The sequence below is a fragment of the Poecilia reticulata genome, linkage group LG16 (assembly GCF_000633615.1).
Source record: "Poecilia reticulata strain Guanapo linkage group LG16, Guppy_female_1.0+MT, whole genome shotgun sequence".
Taxonomy (NCBI): Eukaryota; Metazoa; Chordata; class Actinopteri; order Cyprinodontiformes; family Poeciliidae; genus Poecilia; species Poecilia reticulata.
The window spans coordinates 7,439,127-7,456,359 of NC_024346.1; the positions used below are offsets into that span (position 1 = coordinate 7,439,127).

Genomic DNA, 17,233 nt, shown 5'->3' on the forward strand with positions numbered 1-17,233 from the left:
CAAACATACAAATCTACTGTGGGATACGAGTGTCCATCCATCCATTTTCTTGCACCCTTGTCCCTCAGTGGGGTCGGGAGGGTTGCTGGTGCCCATCTCCAGCTAACGTTTCGGGCGAGAGGCAGGATACACCCTGGACAGGTCGCCAGTCTGTCGCAGGGCAACACAGAGACACACAGGACAAACAACCATGCACACACACACTCACACCTAGGGGCAATTTAGACAGACCAATTAACCTAACAGTCATGTTTTTGGACTGTGGGAGGAAGCCGGAGTACCCGGAGAAAACCCACGCATGCACAGGGAGAACATGCAAACTCCATGCAGAAAGACCGGGGCCGGGAATCGAACCCAGAACCTTCTTGCTGCAAGGCAACAGCTCTACCAACTGTGCCACTGTGCAGCCCTTGTTTCATATACTATTATTAGTAAAACCAGTAAATTAATTTTTTAAAATTTATTCTGCTTTGCTTTATTTCCTTTATTCTGTTGGTAAGAATAATTTTGGGCCAAACTACACTTTTCTTCACTCATCTCAGTTTGTAGATATTATGTTATTTGAAACTGACATTTTACTCCTAACCAATAATGACACATTGAGATTATCTGTACAATCATATAAAAAAATAAAAGTCAATATTGAGGCAGAGGTGCAGCTTTGTCTCAGACTAAAGAAATAAAAGCTGAGCTCCCCAGACATTTCCTTCAGTCAAAGCGACTTGTGTTGTAATGGGTGGTCAGGAAATTGCAGCACTATTGATTGGGTAATGTTCAACATGGACATGTCAATAGGGTGCATAAAAATCCAAGAACTGAGCCGGAGCTAGCGTTAATAAAAAATGACCTGCCCAGAGCAATTTCAAAGAAAGCAAAGAATCACTCCTGGGAAATCTCTTCTAAACCCCTCGTGTTACGGAGAAAATAGGAAAGACGGGAGAAACCAGAGAATTTCCTGTTTTTGTCCGATATTATTGCGACTTCGTTGCTTTGAATTTATTCTTTGTTGGCTAAAGTCAAGCTAAGTGCTTTCTCATATTTCAGAAATCTTCCAAAAAGTGATAAATCATGAGGGACATGAATGTTTGGTACTGCACGGAAACAAGGATTTTTTTTCCAGGAGATGAGGAGCGATGGAAACCTTACAGGGACCAGGAAGAAAGGGAGGGAAAAATATCCAACAATGAAAGCGGGAAAGGTTGTGGAAGATTGGTGCTATTCTTCTCCAGAGATGAGGATGGTCGGAGAGGGGTTTGTTCCCATGGCAATATCTCCCTGGATGGGAGTGAGTGTGCGTGTGTGTGGGCATTTGTGTGCGAGGACGGACCGGGCCTTGAGACTGAGAGGAGATGAAGGTGGGCCAAGGCTGTTGCACTCTTTGGAGACACTGGAAGCCTTGAAACAGCCGAGAATCCTCTGACAGCCTCTATTGTTTATTCGCATTCGCCTCGGCTCCACTTACCGTCTTCCAACCTCCTTGTATTTATGTTAAATCCGTCCTTTTTAAAACATGAATCGCCCTTGGACACTTTAAACGAAAATAGCTCAAAGAGTCGCACTAATATTTTCACATTTGGCAACCATGGCCATCCTTTCAGGGATTTTTAGGTTCAAATGTGATGCTTTCTTCAACTATGAATGAAAGTACTGATTTTCATTTCTTTACTTCACACCAGACGTTTTTGTAATCTTTTAGTCCACTCTGACAAATTACAAATTAGTGTGTTTTGTTATTATAGTCATTTAAGTTTGACCTATTACCTCAAATAAAAGCTTCTAAACTCAAATGATCTTTAGACACTTTCTATTTGCCAGAAAACACAATTAGTTCCCATTTCTTTCTGTTTTATACATTTACTGGCAGGCCTGGATGAGTAAAAGACTTAAAGATAAAAAGTTTTACTATGGAAATGTTGCTCTTATTAATTTATTCAGGGGGAAATCCCACATTACAAAATCCTTTTCCTCCTTGTTATTATGAGAGGACTTAGTCGTCTTCTTAAACATTTAACAAGTTTGGAGCACAGAGAAAGAGGAATCTTTTTGGACTGTTCAGAGTCATTTTCTTTCTCTTAGCTCAAATAAGTTCTTTTAGGACAAAGATGGCATTGGAATAACACTGAATTTGAGTGTAATAAAGCATTTCTCTGTTGGCTTGGTCATACATTTTGGATCATTGATCAAAGATTCAATAAAGATCAGTTTTATTGTAGCGTCCATCCACACAGTTTTGGTTCCAATATCCTGGTATTCCCTTTTTTTATCCATTAGCAGAGAAATAAGCAGAACCTCCATCCTACCCTACAGTGTGAATGGGTTGCTTTTTCACACATTTATCATTTGTTTCATATTATACGTTGGAAAAAAAGTTCCAAGATTTGTTTCCCGTGACCAACTCAGTTAAATCCAGTTCAGTTGGAGAATAACGTTCAATGAGCTTATTTTGTTATTATTATTGCACATTTGGTGCAAGCTGATTGAATTGATGATTTTTATTCTCTTACACATTTGCTAGTTTTTAAGCCTACACTGCACAGTATGCTTTTAAGAACAAAAACTAGAGTAAAAAGAAGCCAAAAAAAAAAAAGTAGCATAAGCTCAAAGTGAAAAACTTCTCAAAACCACGAGAACAAATAAAGAAGATACTGCAGAGGAAACGCACTCTGTTAGTAAAGATAATGACCTAGATTTATGGATTATTTATCACAGATTTGCTTCTACAAAGGGTTCAGAGTCCTTTAAATAATAAAGTTGAAAAAGTATAAATGCCTATCTTTTAATGGTAATCCTGACTTTTACATCTGTGTCTGCTCTGATACAGTAAGGAAAAATAAACGTGCAAATGTTCCCTCAGGAAGCAGCAGGACCATTGCTTTACATTTAAAATCAGTGAAGCGGAGGAAAAGCCTGTATCTGATCTGCTGAATGTGCAAAAAGGCTCACAACGGTCACATAATGTAACTCATGTAAATGTTGGAAGGAAAGAAGAAAGGAAGAAGGGGATTTCCAGATTCAACATCAGGGGTGTGTCACTTCGTTCATATGCAGCTCCTCTGCTTGGAAAATTGACAAAATATTATTATTTTCAGATTTTACAGAATGAATATCCTTGTAATATCCCAAACTGTTTGCCAATGGAGTATTTTCTTTTCTCACACTTTCTCACTATACAAGATAAAAAAAACATACAAGATGTGTAAAATGACGCAGTTTGTGCAGCTGACGTCAATTAAACCTGCTTAGTTCTGATCTAGTTCAGAGATAACGGTGATGCAGGACGATAAGGTGTTAAAATAACGGACAGAACAAACATGAATGGCCAGTTTTCTACACCTACAATTATCTGAACGTTAGACGGGATTTTCCCTCATTCATCATGAGAAAGTAAACCAAAAGTGTGCAGAGCGCGTGTCTCACTTATCTACTTTAGATGTTCCACTGAGATGAGTGAAGCTTCAATGCTGCATATTTACCAAGGTCCTCTAACACTAAAAGTTTTCTCCTTTCTGTCTTTCTGTGACTGATGTCGAATATTATGCATGTAGCAATATGTGAAACTGAAAAATAAATGCACAAAACCATTGGTAAAAACACGAGCGTTACTAAAAATACAGAAGCTTTATATTTGAAACGACCCATCAGGCGATTGACAAACACCCTAAAATGACTCGAAACTTTGAGCAGTCATACCATACTCTACTTAACTCTTGCCTTCTCACTTGTTTTTATCTGTTGTCTGAGCAACAGCTTAGCTACAAATACGCCAGGTGGGTTTAGTGTGGAAAAAAAGTGTGAATATATGACAAAATACTGTCAAATATAGGGAAATGATGCTTTTTGGTCAGTTTATTTTCCAAAGACCCTGGACATCCTGTTGGAGAACAGGAGTTTGAAAACTTTAAATATGAGGTTGTTCTTAGAAACAACACATTTCTGTAAGTACTGCAAATACTCCCAGTGAATACATTTATTGAAATAAAAGATTGGATTTCAGTTCTTCTACTCTGATAAAAAATGGATTTATTCTAAGTGTGGATTGCTCTTCAGTTATAGATCATCTAAAGTTTTCAAACCAACATTTGCTGTTCCTGCATTCCCATCATATCCCATTTTGTCGATGATCCCTCATTCACCTGCACTTCCCAGATTGCACTCAAGTATTCACCACCAAAATCGGCTCAGAGCTCGACTTTTCTTGTCAGATTAAAAAGATCAAACATTTAAAACCGGCCCAGAGCACAGAGGAGATAAAGCATTTGAAAGCAAACGGGAGGAATCTGGCTTAAAAGCGAGACTACATGGAGAAGAACAGGAGAATAAAGCGTCCTAATTAATGTCTCCGTCTATTAATCCATTCTGAAGCTTGCCAAACTGCTGGGTTTGATCTGTCCGACGCAACTATCAAAGCCCTGTAACGTGGTCCAGTAATGTGGGGGAGATCTCAGTCAGGCAGCATTAAGTGCTGTCACTAACACTGAAGCCTGATAGGCTCTTTGTATGATCATCTTTCATGCTGAAGTGTGATTTTCTAATAAGAATAACTCTAATTTAAAGCTCCATAAACCCATTTTTCTGCATGAATAGTGAATCAAATGACAATCTAAAGACTGCCTCTCATTGTGACAGATAAAAAAAAAAGACTTGCTGTGAAAATCTGCAGCTTTACAAGGATTTTGTCGTCTAATTAGACAACTGCTTTCAGTGGCAGGAGAGATGCTGTGCTCATCACAAAAATAGAGAAAAATTTACTGTGCACAAAATGTTTGAGAGACAAGCCTAGGATAAAGCTGCTGGTATCAGCAGCGTAATCGTAACAGAAGAAATGTCTAATAAGAGATCTAAAAATAAAGTAAAATACAAGAAAAAATTTTTTACCATTAAAAAAAACTGTATGAGGTTTATTTCAAGTACATTACATGTCTATGTGCACATAGTTTTAAGTCGTTACTGCAACCTGTTTGAAATGATGCACAAAAGTGTGTCTTGGCATGGACATATTGATCTACTGTGGTTTTTTTTATTACCCAGGAACAACTAAACATTTTCAAAACACTCAGGCCCTCAGGGTGGATCTACTGGACAGCCATAGATGATAAAATTCACATCGCAAAAAAATCACAGTGGCTAAGATTTTAGCTAATATTGTTTCAGTTTATTTAAGACTTTATTTTAGTATCCAGAACCCAGAACCACACAGCGCTGGGGAGTGAGGAGTCGGCTGCTGCGGTGCCTTGTAAAATCTTTTGACGTGTCTTTTTATGGCCACAGCTTGGTGCTTCTGTCGGCTTCGGAGACTCGGTGTGAGGAACTTCAGACTCAAATGTATGTTGCTGTGTTTTATGTTTGCCTGCTCAAATACTGCAGGATGTACATGAGCAACCACGTTTCTGTCAACGCAGCTGAAAACCAAGAAACACAAACTTGTTATAAATTATTTTAAATTCTTCAATAACTCAATCCAAAAGTAACACTGATCTCTTTTATTGATTAAAACGTAATATCTTTCACACATTTGTTTCTTTTAATGTTGATGATTATTGCGTACACCTAGTGAAAACCCCAAAAAACAATTTTACTGAATATTTTTCAGAGCATTAAAAATGTTTTTTAATCCAGAAAAGCTACATCTAGTCTGTTATGATGTAGATGGGAAAGTTTATGGGTTAAAATTTGACCAGCAGTCATTTAAAGCCTCCACAAGAAAGGTAAGCAACAAGAAGTCACTGCTAAAGAATATCCTAAGTACTAAGAATAAGATGGGAAAATTGAGTGGAAGGAAAAAATACTGATGACTGGATGATATGCAAGTATTATTTCCATCTATAATGAAGGATTTGGAGCACTGAGCACCAATCAAGTCCTTTTTTATTGTTTTTAGCTGAGGAAATAAGCTTCTGACCCCCTGTGGTTCAGGATTGGCTTATGAGGAAAATGAAAGTTGTGGCCCATATCTCGGATACATCGGTGTGTGTGGGGTGGCTCTTGAATCTCTGACTCCAGCCACAGTACGCATCTTATGATCTTGAGAATGCTTTGTTTCTCAATCTTCTCAAAGTTGTGCTGATCTCTGGTATGATTACTGCACTCTGTGAAAAGTCAGAATCCTTAGATTTGGTCCAGTGGTTCTTAACCTGGTTCGATCGAACCCCAGGAGTTCGGTGAGTCGGTCTCAGGGGTTCGGCGGAGCCTCTGCCGTGGAGGTAAAGACACATTTGTGTAAAGTCGTGATGACGGGCCCCGCTTTGCCATCACTTGCTGCAGAGGATCACGTTAAATTGCTTAGCCAATCAGAGCTGCGGAGGAGCACTGATTGAAGGAGCTCCACTCTCAGCATGGATTTGAACTTGTGTCTTTAATTACTTCAGCAAAGCTCACAGTTTTTATCAAATTCTGTAGCTTTCGGTGTACTTCTAAATCTGCTCCTTAGTCGCATCTTTTCGGGGTTGCTACTGCCTCTGGTGGCGTGGGGTGGTAACACAACTAATATAATTACATTACTAAATCAGGATACCACACAGTCTTTATTATTTATTATTAATTTTTCATTCCCTTAAGAATATAGAGCTAATTAAATGATCTAAACAAGACCTTAAAGTGGTTCCAGTTTCTCTCGATGGACAACCTGTTGAAACTGTGGCACATTTTAAATACCTTGGGTCGTTCCTGGACAGTCAGTTCAACTGTGCTGAAAACACTGACTATATTTTGAAGAACTGTTCTCAGAGACTCTACCTTTTAAGAAGACTTAGTGATCTTGAATTTTGGGAAAAAAAATCTGATTTTATTTATCACTGCAGAAGGGTTTAGTCAATGCGCATATGAAACTGGTTGGTTCGGTATCTCAAAAAAGGTTAAGAACCACTGGTTTGGTCCTTTGTGGCTCTACACATTTTTTCCAAAGATAAAAACTAGATGTCAGGGTGTGTTTGAGAGGTATTGTCCAGTAAAAAGAAGTTTTGGTTTGATAGCTGGCTTTAATTTGCTTTGCTTTATGTCTTCTGACAGGTAATTCTTAATAGTTGACTCCTATCAACCGTTTTATCTGAAAGTGCATCAGTGGAGCCCTTCAAAGAAATAAATCAATTAATTCTGTTTAATACTTTTGCAAATTCCCAGAGGCTGTGACCCATTTGATCAGTGTGAAAGCAGAAAGCTGGACAGGCCTAAGACTGATAAACTGCGGTTGACTGACATGTAGAAACGCAGCGTTGATGTTGTCTATCCCACTTAGCACAACTCAAAGTGCTTTGGGATGTTTTGGTTGAAGGGACCAATGGAAAGTGAACCCCGCCCCTACAAAGCAACTCGATCTCTGGCTGATGAGCTCGGATAAAGCCTCTTATCGAATAAAACCTGAAAATACCATTACTGGGAGACAAAAGGTAGAACACACGGATCGTTTCTAATTCAGCAAAAGTCAAATCAATGGCTCTCTTTTCCTGCTTCTCTTTCATATGTATTTGATGTCCGTCGTCCATGTAAAGTATCCCTGATACTCACCAGACTTCAGAAACACTGAGTGAAAGCAGGGACAAAGGGTTCTGAAAACTTTTATATTCCACTAATGTTGTAAGAACAAAATTTCACAATTGCGGTCTTTCCATTAAATAAGAAACGCAATTAAGATCCCGCTTGAATATGTTTGTCCACACGATAAGTCTTTAAAAATACGTGCCATCATCTCCCTGTCGTCGTCTTCTTCTTTTCCACCAGCAGGAATATCTTGTTGTTGATCACGATGCAAAACAAATGTTGCCGCTGCAGTTTTGCAAAACACACTAATTTCATTGGAGCCCAAAAAAACCCCCACTTCATCCTAGAGCAAAAACCTTTCCTAAAAAAAGCTGTTTTTTCAAAAATGGTGTGTTTCCACTGAGAAAATGTATTTTTTGGAATTCCGATTTGCGTAAGTTTACAGAAGTAAATTCCTACAACTCAAACACTTTGCAGTTCCTCTGTGAGCTAAACTGTAAAGCTACATCCGTTCACCTTCACCTCACCAGTCTCAAAGCATTCCTTTCCACGTTTCCCTCATTCACTTTGTCTTCCTTTCACACCGCTTCCTTGACCTCTCTTACTCCCCATCCTATTGTTCTGGCTGCGTCATCTCCTGCGTCTCTCAGCCTGCATGACAGTGCCGACTGTGCTGCACCCAGCCATTCTTGTTTTGCCGTCTCTCCCCAGGGCCGAGGCAGAAACGACTAAAGTTATTTACAAGTTGCTGCAGGCGACAGAGGAGATCCAACAGTTGGAAATTGAGATTCTTTTGGTTTTCTGTGATGCCAGAGATCCTTTCTGGTAAACTGCAGGGCAACATCCTGAATAATGGGGGGAGGAGGGAGGAAATTGCTTTTAATGCTGCTTTCCAGTTACCTGGGAAGTCGTAACTCTTTGACATCAAACCCAAGATAAAAATATTCTAGTTAAGAAGTCGGAACTTCAACTTGGCGACACCCAGAGACATTGTTTGCAGAACCTCTATAAAACATTTTAAGCTCTACTTTCCATAAGCAAACGTCACTTTTGATTTGTTCAGTTTATAGTTGCAGGCGCTACATGTAGCATAGATTTTTAAATGCACTCTTACGTGTGTCTCTTTTAAAATAAGCACGTTTCCACCACATCTCACTACTGTCTATGCAAGGAGCGACCGTGTTGAAATGCAAAGTCGGCCTTACAAGTCATAAACTGGAGATAGATGGAGTTACTTCCAGCTTCCTAGTGGGAAATCCGACTTCGAAGGGCATTCCAGTTGAATTTTGCGACTGGGAATTTGGAAACTTCCAGTTCTGAGTACAATCGGATTTTAACTGTGCCAACTCCCGCAAATTATACTTTCCTCTAAACATTAAACTGGTCTTGTCTCCTGAGTCGCAAAACAAGATTTGCAAGTCGATCTCAAACAATAGCATCTTTGCTAGTTAAGACACTGTAAAAGAAATCCTAATTCTAAAAAACTTTTTCCTAAAGCTTTTAAAATATATGGTTAGAGCAGTTCTGCTCTCTGTAGAGTTGGAAGCCTGACCAGCAGACATTAGATGGTTACCTGCGTTTGGATCGAGCTTGGCGCAGGCTGATTTATTTTGCTGGCAGGCATGCTAACTCTCGCTGCCTGTTCTTGACATGTTCCTAAAATAGTTATCTGAAAGAGTTATTGGTGGAACTCATTTGCTATAAATACAGGAATTTTTCCATATTAGAAATATCTCCAAACAGCCAACTTTCTTTCAACTAAAAAAGTTTAAAGAAATTCCCTTCCTTTAGCCAGTTGGCTGACAGCATGCAGCTTCAGGTTGGTGGTGATTGGTAGCAGGATTCCTCTCGTATCCAAGACATGATTATATGTTTCTCCTAAACAAGCCACATTTAAAACCACCCGACTATCTGTTTTTTAAATGGAAATGATTTTTAGGAATTTTTTTTTTCCACTTCATTCCTCTTTCTGTGGTCACAAAGCAACAGGTGGGGGAGTGGAAACAAATTCTGGTCATTCTGCGACTATCTCCAATTTGTAATTTAAAGGATGTGAATGATACGACAGGGATTGTTTTGGAAAGCTGGAAATGAGTAAATGCTTATTGCAAAGCAAACATATTTCTCACTCAGAGTATGTCATTTGCTTTTTCTGCACTTTACAAACTTGGAAGGTTGAATAGTAGATTTTAGCTAGTCACAGTCTGCTACACGGTTCGGGAGAAAGTGTGCTTTAGGTATTTAATTTACCAAGTAACATTTTTCTTTAACTTTTCCTCGATTAGAAGCATTGCCAAACAGCCGGTGGTCTTTTAAGTGGAAATGTTGAGCATGCTTTTCTTCCCTCTTCTGGCAAATCGGCTATCAGCTCAAGCAGCAGGTGGGAGAGGGGAGGCAGCGTTTGAATATGGTGGTCACTCCACTGCTTTCTCTGACTGATATAGTTGGCAGCACTTCCCTGATATAAAAGCCAACACCACAAAGGTTTCAAATGAGCGGAAAGATTTCAAATTTATCTTCCTTTCTGACCTAAAAGTTTAAGATAAAACCTTCAGCCATTGCTGTGAGCACCAGAAAACTCTGGTCACTGTGAGACTTTCACTGGTAACTCCAGAAACGGTTCACAACCAGGACTTTTTAAAACCCTGATATACTGTTGATTCTGGAAAAGGCCCCATGACCACAGAGTTGTATGTTCTGCTCTTTGTGACATGTTGGTCAGTTTGAGGTTTGCTAGTTAAGAGTTACAGAAATGTTAGGGTACCAACAGAAAGAATAACTCTGTTTCTAAACAAAGTTAAGCATTCTGATAGCCAAACAGTGGCTCGCTGTTTTTCCTGTGAACACAAAATTGCAAACAGCCTAGATTTTTGTTCTTTAAACAAGTGGATTAATTTGGTGGTATTGCCTTTCTTTGGTATTCCCTAAAGTTACAGGAAGGGGAGAGGTGGCATGATTATCCATGTTTAATATAATCAGAGAACCCCCTCCTGCTGTGTTTGGGAACTCATTAGAAACACATTAGAAAAACTGCAAGAACAATTATATGCAGGATATTAGAGATTCTGAGGCCCTGGCTTTAAAAAAAGCTGAAAAGGATGTATCCCATGTTTGAAACTGGCTGCGCTTCCATTGACTGTATAATTGTAAAATTACAAAAGTTAATTTGCTTAATAGAAACACACTAATTTTGAAAAAAAAAAACTCATGTTTTTTTGATAAAAGGCTTTTGCTCCAGATCAAGCCAAAATGAAGTGGATTTTTGCTTGTACCAAACTTAGTGTATTTCCAAAACTGCAATGGAAAAATTTTTTTTTGCATCACATACATAGTGATCAACAACCGGATGTTACTACTGGCAGAAAAGGTGAAAAAGACAACAGGAAGTGGCAGGAGGATAATCCAGCTTTTTTTTTATGACTTATCATGTGAACAAACTTGTTTACGGGGGATTTTAATTGCATTTCCTCCTGTTTACTGTGGAAACACCACAATTGTGAAATTGTGTGTTGTTTTCTTTTTTTTTTTTTTTTTTTAAATTGGCAGAATATTGAAAGTTTTGCTCATGTTTGTAATGGAAGCACAGCCACTGTTTAGCACCGCTGCAGCTTTGTTCACATACACTAAGGGTCGGGGGTGGATACATGTCTGCCGCTTTTAATTACAAACCAAACAGTGTTCAATCCATTTCTGGAGCTCGCAGAGATAAGAGTGTGATTCATAAAGCTCAACAAAGACATTCATGTTCAAGCCACAGGAAGCAGTGCTTTTCATGACAACTGTAATGAATCTTTTGCTTCATCTCTCACTCCTTTTGCTGCTCCCGGCACTCTTGTCATATGCTGATCACCTCTTTTCCTATTCACTGCACTCTAATTGCTTGCTCTTTCTCTCTCTGGACTCTGCTTGCCATGCATTACCTGCTGCCCGCTCCCCTCCTCTGCCTCCACCCATCTTTTTAGATGAACAGTCTCCATCCCGGCCACCCAGCACTTCCTCTCTCTCCCTTGATTGATTCTCACCTTTTCCATTCTCGCTGTTCACCTCATTAACAGAGCCCCCGTCTGCTCGTTTCCTTTTTCGCCACCCACTCCTTCCTACATCACCCCCACCCCCTCTTTACTTCCCGTCCTGTCGGCTCTAAAGCGACAGCCGGCCTGGATCCTGCTGAGGCCCAGCAACATTCCATAATTAGATGGGAACATAATAAAGAAGCAGAGAGGGTGTCTCATCAGCTGAGGTGGAAGCACAGGGCACTACAGCCATTCGTCCGTCCATTCTGTCTGGAGTTTAATCAGACGCACACAATAGGACGCTGAGGCAAAAGCATGCGTGATTCAGTACCCCTCCCCTTCTCAATTTACCCAAGCCGTCAACAGTAATTCAACAAGTGTATGTGCTGGAACAAATCAGTTTAACGTAGTCATACCTCTAGTAATAATAGTTTCTCTTACCGTTGATGTTTCTTCGAAGGTGGAACTTTTTAATTATCCTTGTGTCTGCCGAAGTTTTCACAGGGGTTGTTGTGTTGAAGCGAACTGAAAAAGCAGCAGTTGAAAGATCTCAGTTTGCTCCTAAATGTCAAACAATCTCATTTTATTTACATAGCACTTTTCAGCAACAAAGCGTTTCAAAGTGCTTTGCATCATAGACAACTGAAACATTTTGTCAAGTGCCGTCGTCACATATCAGATTGTTGATAATTTTTTTGTTGATTGCATTTAAAGAGCAACTCTAAACAGGTGGGATTTTAGTCTAGATTTAAAGGCACTCAGTGTTTCAGTTGAAAAACACTGCAGTGAGTCCAGTGGAAATGACACGTTTATTATTTCAGTCCAATTGCCCTTTTTCACTTCTTTACCAATGCAGCTTCTCCTGATGCTGCTATTCTTCAAATATTCTTTAAAGGATGGCTTGGAGAAGAGCCCCTGCTCCTCTGGAATGAGACGTTCGCCTCGGTGGCTCAGTCATCTGATAAAAATGACTCCAGGTCGCCTCCCTTTGCAAGTGATTGAGAGATCCAGAACTACAAACACAAGGATTTTAAACTCCGGTTCTTGAGGTCCAGAGTCCTGTGCCAAATCCATTGGCTCAATCATTTCCATCGTCAGGCTGTATTGTCAGGGTTGTTATTCTGACTGTTTTCTCCAGTGCTTAAGTGAAAGTGTTAGTACATTTGAAAATATAACTAAATATCACTGTTTGCATTTCTTTGTGGTGTCTTTAAGAGGCGTGTTACAAGTAGGAATGGTTTTTAAAGCAGTATTTGAGTTTGTGGGTCTATAAATGCTGTGATACTTGGACACAGCAATCAGTTGCCTAAAAAAGTGGTGATAAATTATTCTTATCAGCTTTTAGTCCGTATTGCCCACCCCTAACATGGAGCTGTGTTTTAGTCTTCTTGTGCTGTGTTCTTATTTCCTTTCCAATAGATTTATTTCCCAGAAATCACTGCCAGCAGTAGAACTGAACTGATTCTGTGATATAGTGTAAATGTGTTTTCGTTGACCTTCAGATGTTCAGGTTGTTGAGTAGCCTTTCTCTTAACCTAACTCCATCATTTTATTGAATTATCTTCTTGAAAAGGGCAACAATAATAATGTTGTGGCTGTATCATATCTGCCTGTTGCCGTAGTCAATGAGGTATACGGTGCTGTGAAAAAGTAACCAGTGACGTCAAGCATCTGCTTTAGTAGCAGAGGGTTTTTTGCATGTTTCTTTTACAAATTGTTTTTATTCAACCACACACGAGGATTTATGAACAAATGTGAAATGTTTAAGGTACGTAGAAAAGACTTTTCCACTTCGAAATTGTCAATTTTTTCCTTGATAGTCATTCAGAGGTTGATTTGCTGGTGTACTTTTGATCACTGCTCCTCTAGCAAAACCCAAGTTCAAGGCATCGATGGCTGGATGCCTTAAACTTGGTAGAGAGCATAATTTATTGTTCCGTCATTTACTTCAAGCAGCACTAACATCGTGATGAAACATGGAGGCAAAATATCTGCTAAGCCGTTGGCAAGCTTTTTTTTTTTTATTGGGTTATAGGAAAGTGTGTCAAAGTTGATCGGAAGGCAGACTGAACTAAATGGATGGCAATTTGAGATGAAAACTTGTTAGAAAATGCAAAAGACTGACAGAGGTTCAATGATCCTAAACATACTGAGCTACAGTGGAATCAAAGTTTATTCCTGTAACTCAAAGCACAAACTTAAATCCAATTTATAATCTGTGGAATTTCAAATTCACTTGCAAAGAGCAATGGAGAAAACCCCTTAGCATTTACATGTGCAAATTATTGATTTGTAATGGCTGAATACAAATTCAGGTCACACTTTAACAAATACCTTTCCAAACACACTGTCCTTTCTTATTAATACCATAATTATGCACTATGCAATGTTTATCTGCCACATGAAATCCCAAAGAAATGCACTGAAATTTGAAACTGCAATGTGAGAAAATGGGGAAGTGTTCAGAGTGGAAATACTTTTGCAAGGTAAGTATGGTTTAGAGCAGGGGTGGGCAATCCTGGTCCTGGAGGGCCGGTGTCCTGCAGCTCTTAGATATCTCCCTGGTCCAACACACTTGAATTCAACAGCTGAATCACCTCCCAACTGCAGTCAGGTTATCCAGAGTCCTGCTAACAACCTCATTATTTGACTCAGGTGTGTTGAAGTAGAGACACATCTAAAAGTTGCAGGAGACCGGGCCTCCAGGCCTGGAGTTGCCCACCCCTTGTTTAGAAGCAGCATCAGTGAAAAAAGAGAGAAGGTGAAGATTAAATGTTTAGATTTTTGTTAGAAGTCATCAAAATTGACAGGATTAGAAATGTTCATATTACAGGGACGTCTCTGATTCGCTTGGAGATAATGTTGATCTCCAAGATATGCAGAGGATGAACAATGAACAATAGATATGTTGTACAAAACATGTTATGGAGGAAAAGAAGAGACATAAAGAAGGTGGATGTGTTGAGAGTTGTTGTGACAGAGGAAGATTTTAGGGGTGGGGTGAGATGGAGCTGTGAAGACTCCCAAATGGGGGGAACCAAACAAATGTTTGATGGAGATCTTTGTTGAGCAACTTCTGTTTTTTGTTCTTGTGTTCAGCAGGATCTGCGTAGGACTGACAAACTGTGGAGCCATGGGCTGCGGACTGCGAAAGATGAAACCGGCGTCAGACGAGAACAGTCCAGGAAAGATTTACTCCACTCTCAAGAGACCACAAGTGGAGACCAAGGTGGGCGTGGCCTACACATACCGGTACCTGGACTTCCTGATTGGCAAAGACGGTAAGCTCTACTATTTACTTTTATCGGCTCCCTGCAGATAATTTCCACATATCTTCCTCTAATGTCCACAGAGAGAAAATAAACTCTCCAGAGCTTCCACTGTTATCGATCTGTTATCCTTACAGCCTCATAAAGCAGATGCATTACTGTCATTTTACTCTGGCAGGTGGTAAAAGATGTGAGTAGCTGCTCTTTTGAGGGTTCTGCTGATTCACGTTGCTTCACAATAAGGCAACAGAGTGAGAACGGTAGCTCTGCTGGGCAATATCTTCACTTTATGCAGTGTTTGGACTTATTCAACTAATGCTACATCTAGTATGATTAATTTGACCTCTGAAAATGCCACTATGCCACATCCCCAGGAGAAAAAACATTAAGGACAGAAGGGATCTGTGTCTCATGGAGTAAGAGCACGCTGGCTATAATTTTCATCACAATTTTCTCATAATGACAGAGTGTTAATTAGTGCTTGCTGCCTCTATGGCAGCATCTATTATAATTTCACTCCTGACAGTTAGTCAGTCATGATTTGTGCTAATGATATAGAACTTTCCAGACCAATTTGTGTCAAACATCCAGCTGGCGGCCGTATATAATGCGTACCAGAGTCTGTCCTGCCATGGTAGGGGATGCAAACGAACTAAATGGACATCACCTAATTGGAAAGTGTGTTGTTCAAGATCAGAAGTTTTATCTTGAGGAAATTGTGGTTAGTGGTCAGTTTTATAAAGCAGCTAAAGATATTCTGAAGGCTTGGACACTTTCCTTCACGAAAGTATCCAACTAGTTACGAAGAAAAGGAGCCGGTCGAGTCTTCTTTGCTTCTTCCTCTCTCCAAGCAGAGGTGTTTGTAAGATGGAAGGTGGCCATTTTTTCCTGACATGGAGAATTGGTATTGTCTGGGAAGAAGCACTCATGGGTGCTTGTGAAGAATTCGCTCAACATTATGAATTAAGCTTGATTAAATTATTTGAAAGGTTGAATTGTTTCAGGAGAAGAAAAACGACTGTTTTTGGTCAAAATTATTTAAGGTTTTGCTTGTGACGACAAACTAAAGAGGTAAAAAGAGAGAACAAACAAACATGGCTTCAAATACAAAATGTTTCTTAAAAAAGCTTAGCAAAGTTTGCATAACAAATACGTAGAAAAGGCACAAATAGAAAGAATACAATATGGTTGAAATACATTAGATGCCTTCTATTAATATGTTTGCAAAATAACTAATTACCTAGATTTTTCATTCAAACATAAATCTCCAAATGGAAACTCCAGGCAGGATAAGAATGCAGGGAATAGTTTGAAAACAACGAAATTGCAAGGTTACTACTTAATTTGTATTTAATGGATTCATATTTTTGCAGAATATTCAATTTAAATTAATATTTTATTGTTTTTTGGGGACATAATGTCCCACATGGACATTAATAGTCTTAGTATAAAATTATACTGACAAACTGACTTCCAAGCAAATAGTAGACCTTTAACATATGTAGGCTAATGTAAGTGTTGACAGCTGGATTTGATCCTTTCATTTGAGTCCTAAAGGCTGATGTCTTGCATTTTTCAGACTTGTTTCACCTGGTTTTATTTCATTACTAGCTCACTAGCAGAACTCACTGATTCTCTGAGCGATTACTCCACTGTGTTAACCAGTTGTGGTCGTGAACATGCAAGACTCAGAAGGTGTTTAACCATTTTGCCAGTCATCATGCAGAAATGCTGCTCCTGTTATATTTCTGCGAACTGTTTGCTGAAATGAAGTCAGCTCTTGGATCTTTTTACTTGCAAGTTGAAATTACACCCAGATCTCCTCAGTACTATTAATTACAAGACGTATTTCTGACATTCAAAAGCTGTAGCAACATTTGAACTTATAGAGTTTATACAGACAGTCTGACGACCGCGTACTTGGTGTTGGACAGTAAACTTCTTGACCGTAACCAGCGTTCACCTCGAAGCTGATAAGGTTGAGAGTTGGCACAACCAGTTGCAAGCATTGGCTTTACTGCCGTTATCTGAAGCATCCATTAGGATTGTGGGAAAAGAGGGAATTTGTCACAAGAAATGTAGGGGAGCCTTTAGTGTGCTTTTTGTCTTTATGTCAGCTGTGTGATTGACTGGCGACCTGTACAGGCTGTACCCCACTTTAAACTCGCTGACTGCTCAGATAGAACTCAGCCCCCAAGGTCCATGAATAGGATTAGGCAGGTATAGAAGATGGATGGATTGATAAACACGCCATTTTCCTGTCCCTCTCTGATTATCCTTTATTACAGAAGACAGAAAGCCTGCTGGAGTAAGGTCTGGGTTAATATAGGTTTAGGCATGGTATTAGAGTGAGATTAGGGTTAAACATATAATGGAGGTCACAAAGGCTGAGGTAAGTTAATGGGAAATAAATGCACCAGGTGGAGGAGGAGCCTGACTGGTATATATAGCCATCGCTCAGTTATTTCTGGCCCCAAG

General features: G+C 39.5%; 1 protein-coding gene across 5 annotated transcripts in view; it reads left to right on the forward strand.

Moving 5' to 3' along the window:
• The window catches only part of rftn1b (raftlin, lipid raft linker 1b), a 140,398-nt gene that overhangs the window by 6,984 nt on the left and 116,181 nt on the right, over nt 1-17,233 (forward strand). For 4 of the 5 annotated variants that reach the window (XM_017309611.1, XM_017309613.1, XM_017309614.1 and 1 more), the window contains one exon: nt 14,586-14,767. In XM_017309611.1, coding sequence (XP_017165100.1) covers nt 14,620-14,767 — 148 coding nt within the window. In that variant the 5' untranslated portion in view covers nt 14,586-14,619. The remainder of the gene's footprint in view (nt 1-14,585; nt 14,768-17,233) is intronic. The other variant, XM_017309612.1, reaches the window with a different exon arrangement.